The sequence below is a fragment of the Dermochelys coriacea genome, chromosome 2 (assembly GCF_009764565.3).
Source record: "Dermochelys coriacea isolate rDerCor1 chromosome 2, rDerCor1.pri.v4, whole genome shotgun sequence".
Taxonomy (NCBI): domain Eukaryota; kingdom Metazoa; phylum Chordata; order Testudines; family Dermochelyidae; genus Dermochelys; species Dermochelys coriacea.
The window spans coordinates 34,802,996-34,821,331 of NC_050069.1; the positions used below are offsets into that span (position 1 = coordinate 34,802,996).

An 18,336-nucleotide genomic window follows, 5' to 3' on the forward strand; every position below is an offset into this window, starting at 1 on the left:
TGAAGTGAGCTGTAGCTCACGAAAGCTTATGCTCTAATAAATTTGTTAGTCTCTAAGGTGCCACCAGTACTCCTTTTCTTTAAACCCAAATAAGATAATTAAAACAAATGTAAGGTCACTTGTGCCTCTACCACAACTGGTATTGTGTAAAAAAAGACTGTCCCTTCCTCCCCGCTCTCCTCCCAAAAACAAGTTTCAGTAAAGATTCATTTACAAAAGTAGAATGCTTTCTTATGTAGTGCACCAAAATTCAAACAACCTGCACTCAGGCATCAGGCTTAAATCAATTTGAGGTTGGTTTTTTTGCGGTATCATCCCAAAATGATGTATTCTAGGATGAGATTACTTACTCCTGGGGGATTCATACCTTCTGCAGATTTTTCTGCGGGGGCAGCCAAGAAATGGGGGAGCAAAGAAATCTGTAGGGAATACACGCCTCTTCACCAGCAGCCTGGGCGCATCTGCTGGTAGCAACCAGCAGCAGAGAGCAGATCACCACGAGGGGGAGGAGGGAAGCTGGGCATGGAGAGATGTTAAGGGGGTGGGACTGGGCATGTGCCTGCGTGCCAACGAGAGAGACTCACTCTGTCCCTCTCACTCACTGTTGCTGAATCCAGGGCTTGGAGGCATAGGGCTGTGTGAAGCAGGCTCTGTCCCTTAGGCAGAGCAGAAATGTATCAGCTAAGCAGGCAGGCTGATAACATTCCCATTGTTAATTGTTCCCATTCTTCGTCTCCTTGCCAGAGTGGTGTAAAGGAGCCTTATTGTAAATGACAGTAATGGAATCCTCGGCTAGGAGGATCTATGAGCTTTCTTGCTTTTTTTCCTGTGCCAGAGAGGCACAATGAGGTTAGATTACAGCTCAGGATCTATCTTACTTATCCTTTAAAAAAAAAAAAAAAAAAAAAAGACGATTAGCAAAAAAAAAAAAAAAAACACCTGTAAGACTTCCATGTGTGAAAGTCTGAACAATGTAAAGTAACATTCTACTTTACAGAACACCAAACACCAAAATAAAAGTAATGTAATTTAAACGAAAATCCAGGATTATAACTAGAATGCAGGGTATTGGTTACCAAGTATTTGTAACTTAACTTTCATATGTTTAGGAAATGCTGAAAAGTTTATGATTTTTTTTCTATATGGTAGTTTAAATAAATTACCAAAGTAAGTGTGATTATATTGCATTATTTTGACAAATAAAATATGCAAATTCTGCACCAAAAACTGCAAAAGTCTGCATTTTTTTGGTGCAGAATTCCCCCAGGAGTAATTATTGCACATGAGAACATCATAATGACCGTACTGGGACAGACTGAAGGTCCATCTAGCCCAGTACCCCGTCTTCCAACAGTGGCCGATGCCAGGTGTCTCAGAGGGAAAGAGCAGAACAGGTAATCAAGTGAGCCATCCCCTCTTGCCCATTCCCAACTTCTGGCAAAACCGAGACTAGGTACACAATCCTGCCTAACAATCCTTGATGGATCTATCCCCCATGAATTTACCTAGTTTTTATTTTTTTTTTAAACCCCGTTATAGTCTTGGCCTTCACAATATCCCCTGCAAGGAGTTCCGCAGATTGACTGGGCATTGTGTGAAGAAATACTTCCTTTTGTTTGTTTTAAACCTGCTGCCTATTAATTTCATTTGGTGACCCCTAGTTCTCGTGTTAGGAGAGAGTAAATAATACTTCCTAATTACTTTCTCCATAGCATGATTTTATAGACCTCAATCATATCCCCCATTAATCATCTCTGTTCCAAGCTGAAAAGTCCCAGTTTTATTAATCTCTCCTCATATGGAAGCTGTTGTGGCCCTTTTCTAAAGCTTTTCTAATTCCAATCTATCTTTTTTGAGATGGGGCAATCGCATCTGCATGCAGTATTCAACACTTGGGCATACCATGGATTTATGTAAAGGAAATATGGTATTTTTCTGTCTTATTTTCTATCCCTTTTTTATGATGCCCAACATTCTGTTTTTTTGAATGCTGCTGCACATTGAGTGGATGTTTTCAGAGAACTATCCACTCAACTTTCTTGAGTGGTAACAGCTAATTTAGACCCCATCATTTTAAATGTATAGTTGGGAATATGTTCTCCAATGTACATTATTTTGAATTTTTCAACACTGAATTTCATCTGCCACTTTGTAGCCCCGTCACCCAGTTTTGTGAGATCCATTTGTAACTCTTTGCAGTCTGCTTTGGACTTAACCATCTTGAATAGTTTTGAACCATCTGCAAATTTTGCCACTTTACCGTTTACCCCCTTTTCAAGATCATTTATGAGTATGATGAACAGTACTGGTCCCATCTTTACCCCTCTCTGCATTCTGAAAACTGTCCATTTATTCCTACCCTTTATTTCCTATCTTTTAATCAGTTACTGCACACGTCTCACTAAACATGGAAAAGATTGTTATTGCCCTTGAAACACATATACCTACATTTACTGTAGCCTTGTCAAATTCAGCTTCTGAAGACGTAGGTGACAAGGGACTTATGGGACTAAGAGACGGGGAGCTCTCCGCACTAGAAACATATTCTGGGTCAGGAACATATAAAATCTATAAAGATATTGAACACATGCTGTAGTTAACAGTTTGTAACTTTTTTTTTTGTAGTTAACAATTTGTTCTGCTGGAATTAATTTATGCTTTAGAATTATTTTTTTAAAATACAGATTTAGTTGTGAATTACCAATTTTACTGTCAACACTTTTCTAGCAAAACAAAGCAAGCAGCATTAATGAAGTCTTCTCTAGCAATAAGTTCATAAGGCACAGAATGCACTGACTTGTACAAACATGCCATATAAAAGAATCCTGCATTGGTTTCCATCATGGTGTGTCAAAGTGTGCGATAAAACAAATATATCTTGTTTAAAACAATTCATAAAATGAGTAAATATATACCCACAAAAATGCATTTTTGAGCCTTTAAATATTTAAAATTCTGTAAACCTTATTAAGGCCGACTATTAGCAGTAATAATTGTGCAGATATAACCTACGTAAACAGACCATAAAGAAAAATTTATAGCATGCCCAGAAACACCAATTCAAACTTGTCCAGTGCTGTAATAAATACAATTATGAATACTTGCACAAAGTGTACCATCTCTCTGGCCTTTTCATAGACTGCTATTAGTCTATTATTTAGAATCAATAAGATGCATTGCTAGGGAACACATTCAGTGCATTCATCCCAATTAAAAAAAGTTGGTCATCTATTTCCAGATTCAACTCTTTACAAAGCATGCCAAAAACTAGGTTACTCTAAATTTATTTGCTTCTCAGATCCATTCTCTTGGAAATAGCATAAATGGTGTTGCACAGCTAGTTTTTGCAGCAGTTTTTGCTGTTTTGGAAGTAACAGTAGCAGTAAGTCATGCTTATAGTTATAGAAATGCTGCTAGCTCCCAATAATTATCCTACACCCATTTACAAAAAAATGAATTTGTCTTGAACCTGAAAAAGTTACCTTATGATTCTCAATATGCTTGCTTTTATTAGTCTTTTCAAATTTAATTTAAGAAAGAGATAGTAAAGACTGGTTTAGACTGTGACTAACTCCCATTAGTAGCAGTTACTCAACTGAATAATCCAAATGGGTGTCTGGAGTTCACTAACTCTAACTGAAAAGCCCTAAATATATCTTCAAAAGATTGGAGGTCTTATACAGACTGACCCATCCTATTGTTTTCAGTAGAAGAAGTGGTAGACAAGCATTCTGAACGTCTGCCTCTATTTCCACCATACCCAGTTTATGTTGAGTAATTAATAGACAATACCTGTCCAGGAACAACTGCTCGGGAGAAAAACTTGTTTAACTGAACCAGTTCATTCGGTGTCGTATCAAATTTCAAGGCAATACTGTTTAGTGTGTCTCTTGATTCAACCTGTATCAATGGAAAGAAAAAAATAGCTAGTTTTAAAGAAGTGGAAACTTAGATGTTTTATCACTTGCGGTCTAAATTTATAAAACTTTTGATGACGTTAGTAATATATACATTACATGACAACTTTAACTAGGTATATTATACTGCACACATGCATGCACACAGACTGACAGTGAGTAGCGGGGGCATAGGCCAGTATCAAGGCCATGCAAGTATGGTCCTTGAAGCTGATGGTTCCTTCAAAGTCACCTGCCTTCCATCTGTGCTCCCGAGCAACCACACGAGTTACCTTACACATGTAGAGCTGAAGGTTCAGACATTAGCCCAAAGGCCAAAGCTTCTGACCTCTGCTCCGGTGGAACCCAGCAAGAGATGCAAGAGCCTATGACTCTGGCTTCATGCAGCTATTGATTTATCTCTACACCCTTCACCCACAAGAAGGCTCTCCACTAGTAGTGTATGCAAACTTTTATTATGGAGGACATTTCTTCCTTCTGTTTTCTACTGAAATAGGATTCAGTGAGTCAGTAATTTCAATAAAAAAAAATCTTGAACAAAAAATGAACATTGTGACTGGAAGTAGGATTTAAGTAGGAGGAAGACATTACCTTAGAATAAGTCATTTTTTTCAAGCCAGTGTCTTCAAAAATATAAGGAAAGAGTGGGGTGATAGAAAGAAAGGGATAACAATAATGAAACCTCACCTTGGGGGAACACCTCCAAATAAAATCTTTCTTAGTTTCTGAGAGGCATCAGTAGATTAATATAATTATTATATTAGATAATAGCAATAAAATATTATTTATTATTATTATTATTGTTATAGGAAACAGATTTCAGTTTGATACACATCTTCCTATCATGATGGTTATAAAGCAAAAAAAAGTGTATGCAATAAGAGACAGTTGACAGATCATTACCAAATGTTTGTATATAGAACTTCAGAGTTATGAAAAATGTCCATTTCTGAAGTGTTCGTAACTCTGAAATGTTTGTAACTCTGAAGAAAACATTATGGCTGTTCTTTCAAAAGTTTACAACTTAACATTGATTTAATACAGCTTTGAAGCTTTATTATGCAAAAGAAAATACTGCTTTTAACCATCTTAATTTAAATGAAACAAGCAGAGTTTCCTTACCTTGTCAATTTTTGTTTGTTTGTTTTTTTAAAATACCTTAGCGGACACTATGATCAAGACCAAGCAAAATAATTACAGTTAATAACCACGGCTATTTTATTATTTAAAAAGGAAAAGGAAAACAAATAACTGAACATAAAAGAAAATAATTTACTTAGATTACAATCTTTTCTGTACATTGTTGTGGAACACTTAACAGAGACTACCCCTCTGAGGTGTGCTTGCCTCTTGGTAAATTAAGACCAGAGTATATTGTTTCCCCAAAATTAACGTGAATCCATTCTTCAGTATATCCTTAGGTAACTAAATGGGCAAAATAGCTTTGTTTCAGAGCAGGTGGACCTGTTGGCTATTAGTAAAATAATCAGGCAGTATATAAATGGTAAAGTAAGTAGTCTGAATTACATCCTATGAAACCCAAGGAAAATATTTAAATCAGCTACTTAGAAGCAGCCATTTAAGAAGTGGTCTTGACCATTAACCAATGGTTGACAATTAACCAATTTTAGAATTTTAAATCCAATTAAACCCCACTGATTAGCCCACTATCCCCGTCTCCTGTCCAGGACTCCATGATTTAACTCTGTGATAAATAGGAGAAACTGTTGGAATATTAAAATGCTGTTGTAATTTGAGACTAGCAAAATCATGATAAGAGTTTTAAATGTAATCCCTTGGCAGTGTGTTAGTTAACTTCCTCTTACCAATTCATGTTCAAGTCCTGGGGCGGTTTTCCTAGGGTTGGTTTCTGGGTCTGGTCTACACTACAGACAGACAGATTTTGGTATAACTACATCACTTGAGGGCATGAAAAATCTACACCCCTGAGTGACATAATTATACTGATCTAACCCTCTGTGTACGCAGCACTACACTGGCAGGACAGCATCTCCTGTTGACATAGCTGCTGCCTCTCATGAAGGTCGATTATAAACACCGATGGAAGAGCTCTCCCACAGCATAAGGCATCTTCATTAGAGCACTATAGTTGCACAACCGCACCAGTGCAGCTGCACCAATGCAATGTTTTAAGTATAGACTGGTCCTTCTTGAGTCTTTTTTTTAATCTCTCTAGCAGCTTGCTTGTAGAGATAGACAGGATCAGCTGTTGCGTGCTTGCAGTCTAAGCAGAATTGCAGGGGGCGAGTATGGGGTACTCACTTCAGTCTTTCTACCTTTCGCATCCTTATTTTCACATAGGAAGAACACCTCTTTTATGCTTGTTTATATTTAAATTACCGTAGTTGTAGTCACGCTTTCATTAGCTCCAAGCCTTTGAGGGTGGTTTAGGTCAGTGGTTCACAAACTGGGGTTCGCAGAACGTTACAGAGGGTTCGCCAGAAAAATTTCACTAATGGCGGCCAGAGGACCCCGGGCATTGGAGGCAGCAAGTGGGAGCTGGTTGCAGGGCAGACAGCCTGAGCCCCATGGAGAGCGAGGCAGGGCAGTTGGAGCTGGCAGCCTGAGCCCTGCCCCCATGAGTGGGGGAACCAGCAGCCCAAACCCCAGCGCTCCAGTTTTGTTACTATTTTCAACAACATACTTATGCGAGAAAGCGTTTTCCTCATATGCACATCTGAAAACCAAACACAGGAACAGACTTGATGCTGAAGCAGACCTGAGACTATCTTTTACCAGTGGTTCCGTACTTCCAAGCGCTATGCAGAGCGAAGCAAGCTCATCCATCACACTGAGGAAATTTAAACTTAAATCCCTAGAAATATTCATTTTTAGGAGGGGATTCATGAGATTTCACAATTTAGTGAAAGGGGTTTGCAGGCTGTTAAAGTTTGGGAACCACTGGTTTAGGTGACACTTTCAGCTCCTGAACATGCAGTTAATTTAATGAACATGCAATATTTTTAATTGCATTTGTTCTTGTTGTTGTAGGAAAAATCCAGATTTAAAAGTTGTTTATTTTTTTTAAGTTTTCAGTCCACTTTGAGATATTCTTTTAATTTTATTATTTTGACAGGAAATGAAATTGTTTTCACAAATTCCAAGCGCTCATTACTTGTATAAAAATTTTTAGTTCTCAAAAGAGTCTTTTACAATTAAAACAACTTATAGAAAGTGTTTAGATTGTCATATAAAAGCAACAAGTCAATTTTTGGAAGGATGATTTTTCTCATTTTCCTGACAGGGTTGAGAGTTGTTTGAGCACTGCCAGTAATTAACTCTCCATTAATATAAGTTTACTTAAATGGCTTCTTACATTAATAATTACCATCAAAAGATCTTGCTATATTTGTACATAAAACATTTTACTATTCATATATAAGGCAGTTATATGAAAGCTTGCATTTAGATACAAAATAATTTACAAATATTTATATTAAAAGAAGCTTATTCCATTTTAAGCATTTGAGAAACAAAAGCCTTAATATTTAAGTGGAAACATGTTAGAACCAACCAATATCTTCTGTAAAAAAACTTCCTACAATAAATGTTCTTCAAAATAGAAGTAGGGAGGACTGCATGTTTACAAAAATATCAAATTCAATAAGGACAGGTCTAGAATTTTGAGTGGCTTTAAACTCAGGTTTTTCTTTGAAAAGAAAAATGAAAATGTTTTGGTATTGGTCCACTTTCCTTCTGGATGTCTTGCTCTGATAACACAACAGCGCATTCTCTTTCACAGACTACTTCCAACAACAACAACAACAAAAAAAAAAAAAGCGTTAACATGACTTGCATGCTTGAACTTTCATAGAATATCAGGGCTGGAAGGGAGCTCAGGAGGTCATCTAATCCAACCCCCTGCTCAAAGCAGGACCAATCCCCAACTAAATCATCCCAGCGAGGGCTGTGTCAAGCCTGACCTTAAAAAATTTCGAATGAAGGAGATTCCACCATCTCACTAGGTAACGCATTCCAGTGTTTCACCACCCTCCTAGTAAAAAAGTTTTCCTAATATCCAACCTAAATATCCTTCCCCACTGCAACTTGAGACCATTACTCCCTATTCTGTTATCTGCTACCACTGGGAACAGTTTAGATCCATCCTTTTTGGAACCCCCTTTCAGGTAGTTGAAAGCAGCTATCGAATCCCCCCCCTCATTCTTCTCTTCAAATAGAGGGGAATGATCATGTCCCTCGTTCTGCTGGCAATGCCTCTACATATACATCCCAAAATGCCATTGGCCTTCTTGGCAACAACGGCACACTGTTGACTCATATCCAGCTTCTCGTCCACTGTAACCCCTAGGTCCTTTTCTGCAGAACTGCTGCCGAGCCATTCGGTCCCTAGCCTGTAGCGGTGCATGGAATTCTTCCGTCCTAAGTGCAGGACTCTGCACTTGTCCTTGTTGAACCTCAGATTTCTTTTGGCCCAATCCTCTAATTTGTTTAGGGCCCTCTGTATCCTATCCTTTCCCTCCAGCGTATCTACCTCTCCTCCCAGTTTAGTGTCATCTGCAAACTTGCTGAGGGTGCAATCCACACCATCCTCCAGATCATTAATGAAGATATTGAACAAAACCGGCCTGAGGACCAACGCTTGGGGCACTCCACTTGATACCGGCTGCCAACTAGACATGGAGCCATTGATCACTACCCGTTGAGCCCGACAATCTAGCCAACTTTCTATCCACTTTATAGACCATTCAACTATAAAGTCCATTCAACTTTATAGTCCATTCACCCAGCCCATACTTCTTTAACTTGCTGGCAAGAATACTGTGGGAGACTGTGTCAAAAGCTTTGCTAAAGTCAATGAACAACACGTCCATTGCTTTCCCCTCAGCCACAGAGCCAGTTATCTCGTCATAGAAGGCAATCAGATTGGTCAGGCATGACTTGCCCTTGGTGAATCCATGCTGACTGTTCCCGATCACTTTCCTCTCCTCTCAGTGCTTCAGAATTGATTCCTTGAGGACCTGCTCCATGATTTTTCCTGGGACTGTGGTGAGGCTGACTGGCCTGTAGTTCCCAGGATCCTCTTCCTTCACTTTTTTTAAAGATGGGCACTACATTAGCCTTTTTCCAGTCGTCCAGACTTCCCCTGATCGCCATGAGTTTTCAAAGATAATGGCCAATGGCTCTGCAATCACATCCGCCAACTCCTTTAGCACTCTCGGATGCAGCGCATCCGGCCCCATGGACTTGTGCTCATCCAGCTTTTCTAAATAGTCCCGAACCACTTCTTTGTCCACAGAGGGCTGGTTATCTCCTCCCCATGCTGTGCTGCCCAGTGCAGTAGTCTGGGAGCTGACCTTGTTCGTGAAGACAGAGGCTCATCTTTGGGAGATAAAAGTTATTGCAGAGTGTTTCTGCTTCTATTAGCTTTTAATATTTTGTAATGTGTATTGTTATATTTTCAAGCATCCTGGCTATACTCTTGTAGCTATATCTTAATATTCAATAAAGGTGCAAACAAGTTTGTAACAATTTAATAAAATTTTCACTTTTTTTCTTAAAGTTTGTATCAACAGCGAGGTCTTTCTTCCATTGATCCCATTAATTTTCGAACGGGAAGCCGATGGAAGAATATTAGGGTCAAAATCTATTTAGATGTTTATAAAATGGGTAACAAAACTTCAAAATTCCTGCTGGCATCTCTCACATTCATCTATTGTAGACTTTACTCAAATTTAACTCCTCAGCCAATAGACGGAATTTTGATGGCGTTGCAAGACCGATAAAGTTAGGATATAAAAGCTGTGGTCAGATTAAATTGTTCATAGATTTCAAGAACAGGAGGGACCATTGTGATCATCTAGTGCAGGGGTCGGTGACCAATGGCACGCGTGCCAAAGATGGCATGCAAGCCCATATTTAATGGGGTCCCGGCAGGCAGCAGCGTGCCATTAAAAATCCGGCCCTGCGCGCTCTTCTCTGCTCTCCGCCCCCTCCCACGGGGGCAAGGGGCACAAGTTTTGTCCTGCCGGCTCCCCTGTCTCTTCCCACAGTGTGCTGGGTCCCTCCCTCCCTGCCGGCCGATCAGCTGATGGCCTTTGTGAGGAAGGGTGGTGGAGGAACTGAGTCAGCCTGCTCGCTGCTCCCCGTGGAGGCAGAGAAGCGGAGGCAGGGCCTTGGAGAAGCGGGTCATATCATCTCCAGCCCCCTGCCATGAGCACCCACGACCCCAGCCCACACCCCCAGCTCTCTACCCTGACCCCCCCCACACACACCCAGCCCTCTGCCCTGCACACCCCCAAGGCCCTTGCCCTGAGCCCTGTACCCCCCTCACACACCCAGCCTTCCATTTGACTCCTTCACCCCGCACCACAACCCCCCACATACCCAGCCCCCCACACCCCATGTATCCCCCAGATCCCCAACCCCACCCTGAGCATCAAACGGGAGTTCCTTGACCTCCCCACATTCCCACCTGCACCCCTCCCACCAAATGGGAGCTGCCCAGGTAAGCGCTCCACACCCAAACCTCCTGCCCCAACCCTGAGCCCCCTCCCTCATTCTAGCTTCTGGCCAGACCCTAGACCCCAATCCCAAGCCTGCTCCTTCACCTGCAGCCCTGTGCTCAGTGCACTCCCACCCTCAGCTCAGTGCAGAGAGAGGAAGAGAATGGCCAGAACCAGAGAGAAGGTAGGTACCCATTGTATGTGGGCAGGGCCGGGACCCCACAGACCGACAGCGGCTGATCCCAGCTGGCAGGAGCCGGCGGATAGAACCCCTGAGCGGCAGCCGGCTGAGCCGCTCAGCCAACTGCCGGTCTGGGGTTCTGGCTGCCGGCCCCTTGCCATCTGGGGCCCAGCTGCAGGTGAATGGAACTGCCGGCCTAGGTGAATGGAAACCCAGACCAGCAGCGGGCTGGGCAGGCTGGCGGCGTAAGAGCAACATTTTAAATGAAGCTTCTTAAACGTTTTGAAAACCTTGTTTATTTTACAATACAACAATAGTTTAGTTATATAATATATAGACTTATAGAGAGAGATAGTCTAAAAAAACATTAAAATGTATTACCGGCCTGTGAAACCTTAAATTAAAGTGAATAAATGAAGACTCGGCACACCACTTCTGAAAGGTTGCCAATCCCTGATCTAGTCCGACTTCCAGTATAACACAGGCCATTGAACTTCACTAAAATAATTCCTAGAGCATCCTACTTGGATGTTCCTAGGAAAAACATCCAATCTTTATTTTAAAATGGCCACTGATGAAGAATTCACCATGACCCTTGGTAAGTTGTTCCAATGACTAATTAGTCACTGTTAAAACTACACCTTATTTCCAGTCTGAATTTGTCTAGCTTCAACTTCCAGCCATTGGATCATGTTATACCTTTCTCTGCTAGACTGAAGAGCTCATTATTAAATATTTGTTCCCCATTTAGATACTTTGAAATTATAATCAAGTCACCCCTTAACTTTCTCTTTATTAAGCTAAATAGACAAGACTCAAGGAATTCAGTCACTATACGGCATGTTTTCTTATCCTTAATCCTTTAATGTTTCCTTGGGGCTCTTCTCTGAATATTCTCCAATTTAACAACATTCTTCTTGAACTGCTGACACCAGAACTGGACTCAGTATTCCATCAGCAGAGGCACCACTGCCAAATACAGAGGTAAAATATCCTCTACTCCTGCTTGAGATATCCCTATTTATGCATCCAAGGATTGCATTCCCTTTTCACCACAGAATCAATCACACTAGAAACTCCTGTTCAGCCGATTGTGCACCACAACCCCCAAATCTTTTCCAGTGTCACTTATTCTTAGATAGAGTCCCCCGACGCCCACATCATGTAAGTTTAGCCTACAGTCTTTGTTCCTAATATATACACATTTACATTGAACTAATTAAAATGCATATCTTTGCTTGTGTTCAGCTTCCCAATCTATCCAGATTGCACTGAAACAGTGATCTATCCTCTTCATTATTTACCACTCATGCAATGTGTCATCCATGATAACTTTATAGTTTCTTCTTCCATTTCATCAATAAAAATGTTAAATAGCATAGGGCCAAGAGCTGCGTGCTGCAAGACGTACTGAAAAAAAGCCAACATTAAAAATCCAATGGGCTCCTCAGCCAGCTCTTTTAGAACTCTTGGATGCAAGTTATCCACACAGGATGGGGGGGGTCAATTTTAGTAGCTGCTGTTTAATATCCTCCTGAACTACAAGTGGAATGGAAAGAGTGTTGTCATATATGATTAACAACTGTCCTCTCCCCCAAATATAGAACAGAAATATTTATTGAGCACTTCTTCCTTTTGTAGAATTATCATTAATACGTAGTTTCCACCTAATAATGGATTAATGCCATTGTTAGGATTCTTTTTGTTCCTAATCACCTTAAACTCCTCCTTCCTTATTGTTTTTAACTCAGCTGGCCACAGATTTTTCCTCGAGTTCCTTTGCTTCCCTTATTGATTTTTGAACAATCCCTAGTTTCTGATTCCTATTCATTACTATCCCTAGTTTCTGATTCATAACTATCAACATATCGTTTCTTCCATTTTTAACTTTTTTTTTTTTTTTTAAAGTCATAGCTGTAGTCACTACCCCTCTAAATCAGGTCATTAAAAAAAAATCAATATGGCCTCCTTCCTCAATTGCAGCTTTTTGGGCATCTGGTAAATTGTTCTTAAACAATTCCCAATTATCATTCACATTTTTCTGATTAAATTCTTCCTCCCAGCTGATTTGGCTCAACTGTTTTCAGCTTTGTGAAAGTGGCTCTTTTCAAGCACGAATAATATATATATTTAAGTAAGTGAAAACAGGTTAGAAGTAACCAGTATCTATCTATCTATCTATCTATCTATCTATCTATAGGTCTGTTTACTCTATTTGCACATTATAAATGTGATCAAGTCATAATCACTTGTACCTGGAGTTACCATTATTTTTTTATTTTGGTGATCAGTTCCTCTTTAGCTTCAAGATGAGGTCTAATATAGATGTCTCCCATGTTGAACGCAACACTTAGTTAGGAAGTTGTCATCTATAAAATTTGAAATTCCAAGAATGTTTTAGTACTGGTAGCACGAGACCTCCAGCGTGTGTCACTCAAACTCGAGTCCCCCATGATCTCACAGATATTTTTCTTACACATTACAAACAGGTGTGTAAGGAAATGGTCAGCCTATTTCTTAAGTATGCTCTGGTGGTCTGTAGCAGACACCAATATCAAATCTTGCACTTTATCTGTTAAGACATTGATCTGTAAGTATTCAAGATTATTTTCTTCTGAGTTATCAGTAACTCAGAAACAGGTAATGCCATTTTTGACATTCCCCATCCCTTTTTGGGCACTCGGTCCTTTCTAAATAGGTTAAGACCACTGATTTTAACATTCTTTCATTCGAATCATCCTACCAAGTGTCATTAATATCACCTAGATCACAGCATTTTGAGGCCGTTATTAAATGTATTCCTTCTAATGTGCTTTATTGACAAAAACAGCTGAAATCCCACAAGGATCTATTTCAGGGACAAGCATTCTCTTTGTTAACTAAATTAATTCATTAACAACTGAGTCACAGCAGCGAACACATGTTGACAAATGTGGAAATCTCCAAATTATTCTTGCATAAGAAGGAGCAGTACACTGAGAAAACAGAGGGATACTCTTAGAGGGTTACAGTCTAATAAATTATTAGAATTGTTTCTTTACAGTGTTGCAAATATCACTTCAGTTTGTCTTTCACTCTGCTTGGATAATGGAAAAGAAGATTGGTCAGCTTAATCTTTGATTTCTTTCAGAGTGGTAGCTGTGTTAGTCTAGCAGCAAAAACAACGAGAACTCCTCGTTTCTTTGATTTCTGTTATGAAATAGTATAATGCTCAGCTAAACAAAGGAATATGGAAATTGTAAAAACACCCACAAAAAACAGACTGCTCCCCCCAAAACACACTTAACCAAAAGTAACATTTCTGTTCTTAACTTTAATGCCATCTATTTTTCAAAAACCAATCCATAATCTAAAAAATAGAAACTAATTGTTTGAGCACCCCTTTAAAGTAGTGTAGTATAAATGAAACTAAAGGTTAATAAATGTTGATCGAGCAAACAGGAAACATTTCAGAGCAAGGCAGTTGGTAGAAACAGGAATAAAAATCAAATAACTTCAGAAGATAAGGACAGCACGTACTGTAGCACAAATAGATTCAAATATTTGACTTTTGCTTTTTCCATGGTGGGCACATGGAAGCTAGTGAGAAGAAACTTCAATGAGTGCTGCAGATACTCAGCTCTGCAATAGCTGTCTTGAGGGACTAAGAAAATTCACACAGCTGCAGCCAGCATTTAAATTAATGGGATAGCCAAGTCTCAAATATCACTGTGTGTGTACGCACGTGCACATTTCTCTATATGTTATATATAAAACAAGAGAACTGAGTTTTTGTAAAAAGTCTTGTGCATTAGTTGGTTTCTCCCCTCTTCCCCCCCGTCAATATTGATTCCACTAGTTATCCTGGTTTTGTAAACTGTGCTGTATTTTAATGATTTGTGGAGCAACCTAAATGTCTTGGCAGAGTAAAACAAATTTTGTAAGCAGTATTGGACATAGTAAGAAGCAAATATGGCTTTCCAGGAGGAATGAGTAGGTTTGTGAGGTTTCATTCATTATCTTTTGCTACAACAAGGAACTGGAAGATTCTTTCAGACAGATCTTAAGAGTGACTAGGAAAGGCAGCATTGAGGGAAGTTCTCCTTCTGCAGCTTCATGTTCTCCCTTCCACTTGGTAACTTTTATCGCAGGGGACTGGAAGAAACTGGCACTACTAGTGAAATTTCACTATGTACTATTAGGAGTATGGATTTTCTTTAGAAAAAAGATAGTTAGCTTGTCCACATATTTCCCATTTCTGGTTTCTTAAATACTCACGAAGGTGGAAGCTTCAGGGATGATTTTCATGTATCTGAGAATACATTACAATCATACGCTCAAACTGCAATTCTGGAAACACAAGTATTTCTTTACTTTTTTTTCCTAAAGTGACTTCCACATTAGACTACCACGTGAACACAATTAAGGGTATGTATACCCTATAAACTTAAATCGATCCATGTTCGGTCCAGCGGAGCAGTGAAATTCACAAGAATTTAACAGTGTCTACAGGGACACTGCATCACCCTAACTACACAGAATAAGCTTACGCCTCTCGTGGAGGTGGAGTTATTATGCCAGTGCAGGAGAACACTTAAGTCAGCTGTAGTGTGTACACTGACTTAATTAGGTCGATGCAAGAAGCTAAATTATCTAGATGCTTTCATGTATGTGTTTTCTGCCATGTGCAAACTTAGTTATTTTGTAACCAACGGCTCAACTGACATTTGGAAACTTCTAGAGTCACGTCTGCAAGAATGCACATCTTGGTATTTCAATATTCCATGGTGATGTAGACATTTTCGTATGTGTTTATGCAAAAGTAACAAATTCCATTATTCCAAATGTCACTTTTTAATTACTATTACATAACCAAACTGGAACATAAAGAGCCAGGCATTTATTGTTCATTACAGACATGGCAATAAGTTGACAGTCAAGTCAAAGTAAAGTGTTGTATCCAGAGCTCTACAAATTAACATTTATTAAAATTCATTATGTAAAATTGTTTTGACTTTCATCTAACTTAAAGTTCACGCACACACAATAGAACTCAATTGTTAGTTGCTAAACTGGATAAACTTGTACCATTAGTCAACTTCTTGTCTGATTTAAGACAAGCAAAAAAGTACATTCTATTTAAACCGCAGTTAATTCAATTTTCATGCAAAGTAGCATCATAATCCAATATCTATTTCCAACACGCAGCAATCTCTCACTTATAAGCCAGTCCTGAGCAGGCCAATTGTTCCAACACAATTTGGAGTGATCAAAGATGTTTAGTGAGCAAGTTTGACTCCTTTTCACCACCCTTTTTATATCCAAGTTCCTAAACATACAATGAAAACAGAAGCACATTTGATAAAACTATAAAACAAATTAAGGACCACTCAGTGTGGTCTACAACACAGACTATTAACAAGCAAGCATGGAGCTCTGCTTCCTCTCTTCTGAGAGGGCTGTGTTTTCATTTTAGTTAAACACAAAACTAAAAGCAACCCCCCCACCACCAAAAATCTCTCCTCCTGGCTTTCCTATCTATTAGTTGGTCACCAGACAAGCTCAATTTCAGCTGTGTGAATGTATTGGGCCTTATTCTCCAGTGACTTGCACCTTGTGTAGTTGCTTACATCTATCCAAGCAAGTGTACAGTTCTAATCTGGTAGCATTTTACACTCACTTTGCACAGATGCGATTACAAAAGATGCAAGTCAGTGGAGAACCAAGCCACAAAGATGGAGTTATTTACCTTCTGGCTGGTGATCAGATGGAGAGCATGAACTGTTAGATGCTCTTCTCCTCTCTTCCTCCCTCCAAAAACATAAAAAAAACCTGTACTCCATGGAAGTCACATTCTCTCAACCCACTCACATGGGGTACAGTGCAGGGGGAAAGAAGAAAAAAAAAAAAACCAAAACCAACCCTTGCATCACAAAAGGAGTAAAGCTAGCTGCCAGTACTTATTAGTCCGGCACTTGGTATCTTCCATACCATGCAACCACTGAGGGTAGCCACAGGTGAAAGCGGTCAAAAGAGAGGAACTACTGGCCGTTTCATTGCTAGACGTGTCTTTGAATACCACAATTTCTCTCACAATGAGGATTTCCTAATGGTACTCATTTTAGTTAAGTCCATCAAGTGAGCTATCAGAGTGGGGGACCCAGGCACAAGTTTTCTGCAACTACTGGCAAACCTTTTTCAGTAGTTATGGTCAGAGGTTTTAGTAAAAACTTACAGGCAAACTACTTGATCTGTCCATTACAAGGGACATATCAAATATTTAGTTTGCACTTTCACTCTTACATTTGGCTAGACAGGTCATCAAAATGAGCGTGTGCCGAAGACTGGACTTTAAGACCCACAGGATTAAGACAAGGGTCCACAGTCACTCAAGAGTAGGGCCTCTTTAAGCTATTGAGAATTTACAGTCATCTGGGATGCTGAGCCAGTGAGGGATAAGCAACCAGCAGGCTGGATGACTTAAAAGCAACCTGTAAGGACATATTAAAAGAGCACTGAAATAGTAAACAGGGCCATTCCTTGTACATAGCTATCAAAGCCATGTTAAATAGACTAGAATCCTTGACATGTAGGCCGGTATCAGTAGAGAATTAAGAATAGATACTAATTGTATTTGTCTGTGCTTACCTATATCTTGTTAGAAGTTTAAAAATGTGATCTAGTTAGCTTGTAGATGCTAAACTTATTCTATTGATTCAGAGATCAAAAGGGGATATGATCATTTAGACGGGACTCATGGTGTAATATTGTTGTTTTCATTTCTCTTTTAAGTTCGTAGTAAAATACCGGTGAACTGGTTCATGAATGCAACTAGTTACCCGTGTATGCTGAGGAAACAGATTAGCTTCAAACCATAGCAACTCTCTTCTTTTTTATTAATAAATCTTAGATTTAGTTAATAAAGGATTGGCTGTAAGTGTGTACTTAGGTAAGAGCTGAAATATTCACTAACCTGGTGGGTAATGTGCCCAATCTTCTGGGATTGGTAAAACTTTATATACGGTGAATAAGGTTGTTAGCAACCCACACTATATAAGACATGGCTGTCAGGGTGTGAGCCAAAGGCTGTATAGCTTAAGGGGAACAGTATTTTGCCTTCTTGTTAACCAGCAAGGTAGTACAGAAGCTATTTTATTACTGGTTTGGTGAAACCTGATTATAGAATAAACCACCAGTTTTGGGGATAGTCTGTGCCCACCGTACCATAGCAGTTTGCCCTGACTAAGCATTCTCAGTATAGCTGCTCCAGCAACCAGGGTCACAGCATCTGTCAACCTTATCATACATCTTCTGATGTTTAAGACTAATTTCTTCCAGATTTACTGTCATGAAACAAGAGCCCAAGAAGTGGACCATTTGAAGCAAGTAAGCATGAAGATCCACGTTTTCTAGGTTAGCCTGATCTCCTGGGATAAAGAAATGGGGTAGGCAGAAAGCAGGAAGAAAAGATTGCCAAAATCAGTAGGAATCTGAAGGAACTGGACCTTTGATCTGCAATTTTATAGTTTCTGCAAGGATGGATGAAGGATCCAGAAATACGTCTAGCAAACATATCAAACAATACATATCAAACATATCTCCCCTAAAATAAGCCAGCAACCATGCACAGAGTCAACCAAACAAAAATTCTTTTCAGATGCTCTTAATGTCCAAAATATGGTTGCTTTTATCAGGCATCATTCGAATACATGAAAGCTCTTTACTATATGCTGCAACCTAAACATAAATCACATGAGAATAATGATTAAAAATT

At 39.5% G+C, this 18,336-nt stretch overlaps 1 protein-coding gene across 11 annotated transcripts in view; it reads right to left on the bottom strand.

The window, feature by feature from the left end:
• The window catches only part of OXR1 (oxidation resistance 1), a 454,063-nt gene that overhangs the window by 99,852 nt on the left and 335,875 nt on the right, over positions 1 to 18,336 (bottom strand). For all 11 annotated transcript variants that reach the window (XM_038388483.2, XM_038388479.2, XM_038388481.2 and 8 more), the window contains 2 exons: positions 3,793 to 3,900; positions 2,449 to 2,568 (listed from right to left, as the gene is read on the bottom strand). In XM_038388483.2, the coding sequence (XP_038244411.1) occupies positions 2,449 to 2,568; positions 3,793 to 3,900 (228 nt within the window). The remainder of the gene's footprint in view (positions 1 to 2,448; positions 2,569 to 3,792; positions 3,901 to 18,336) is intronic.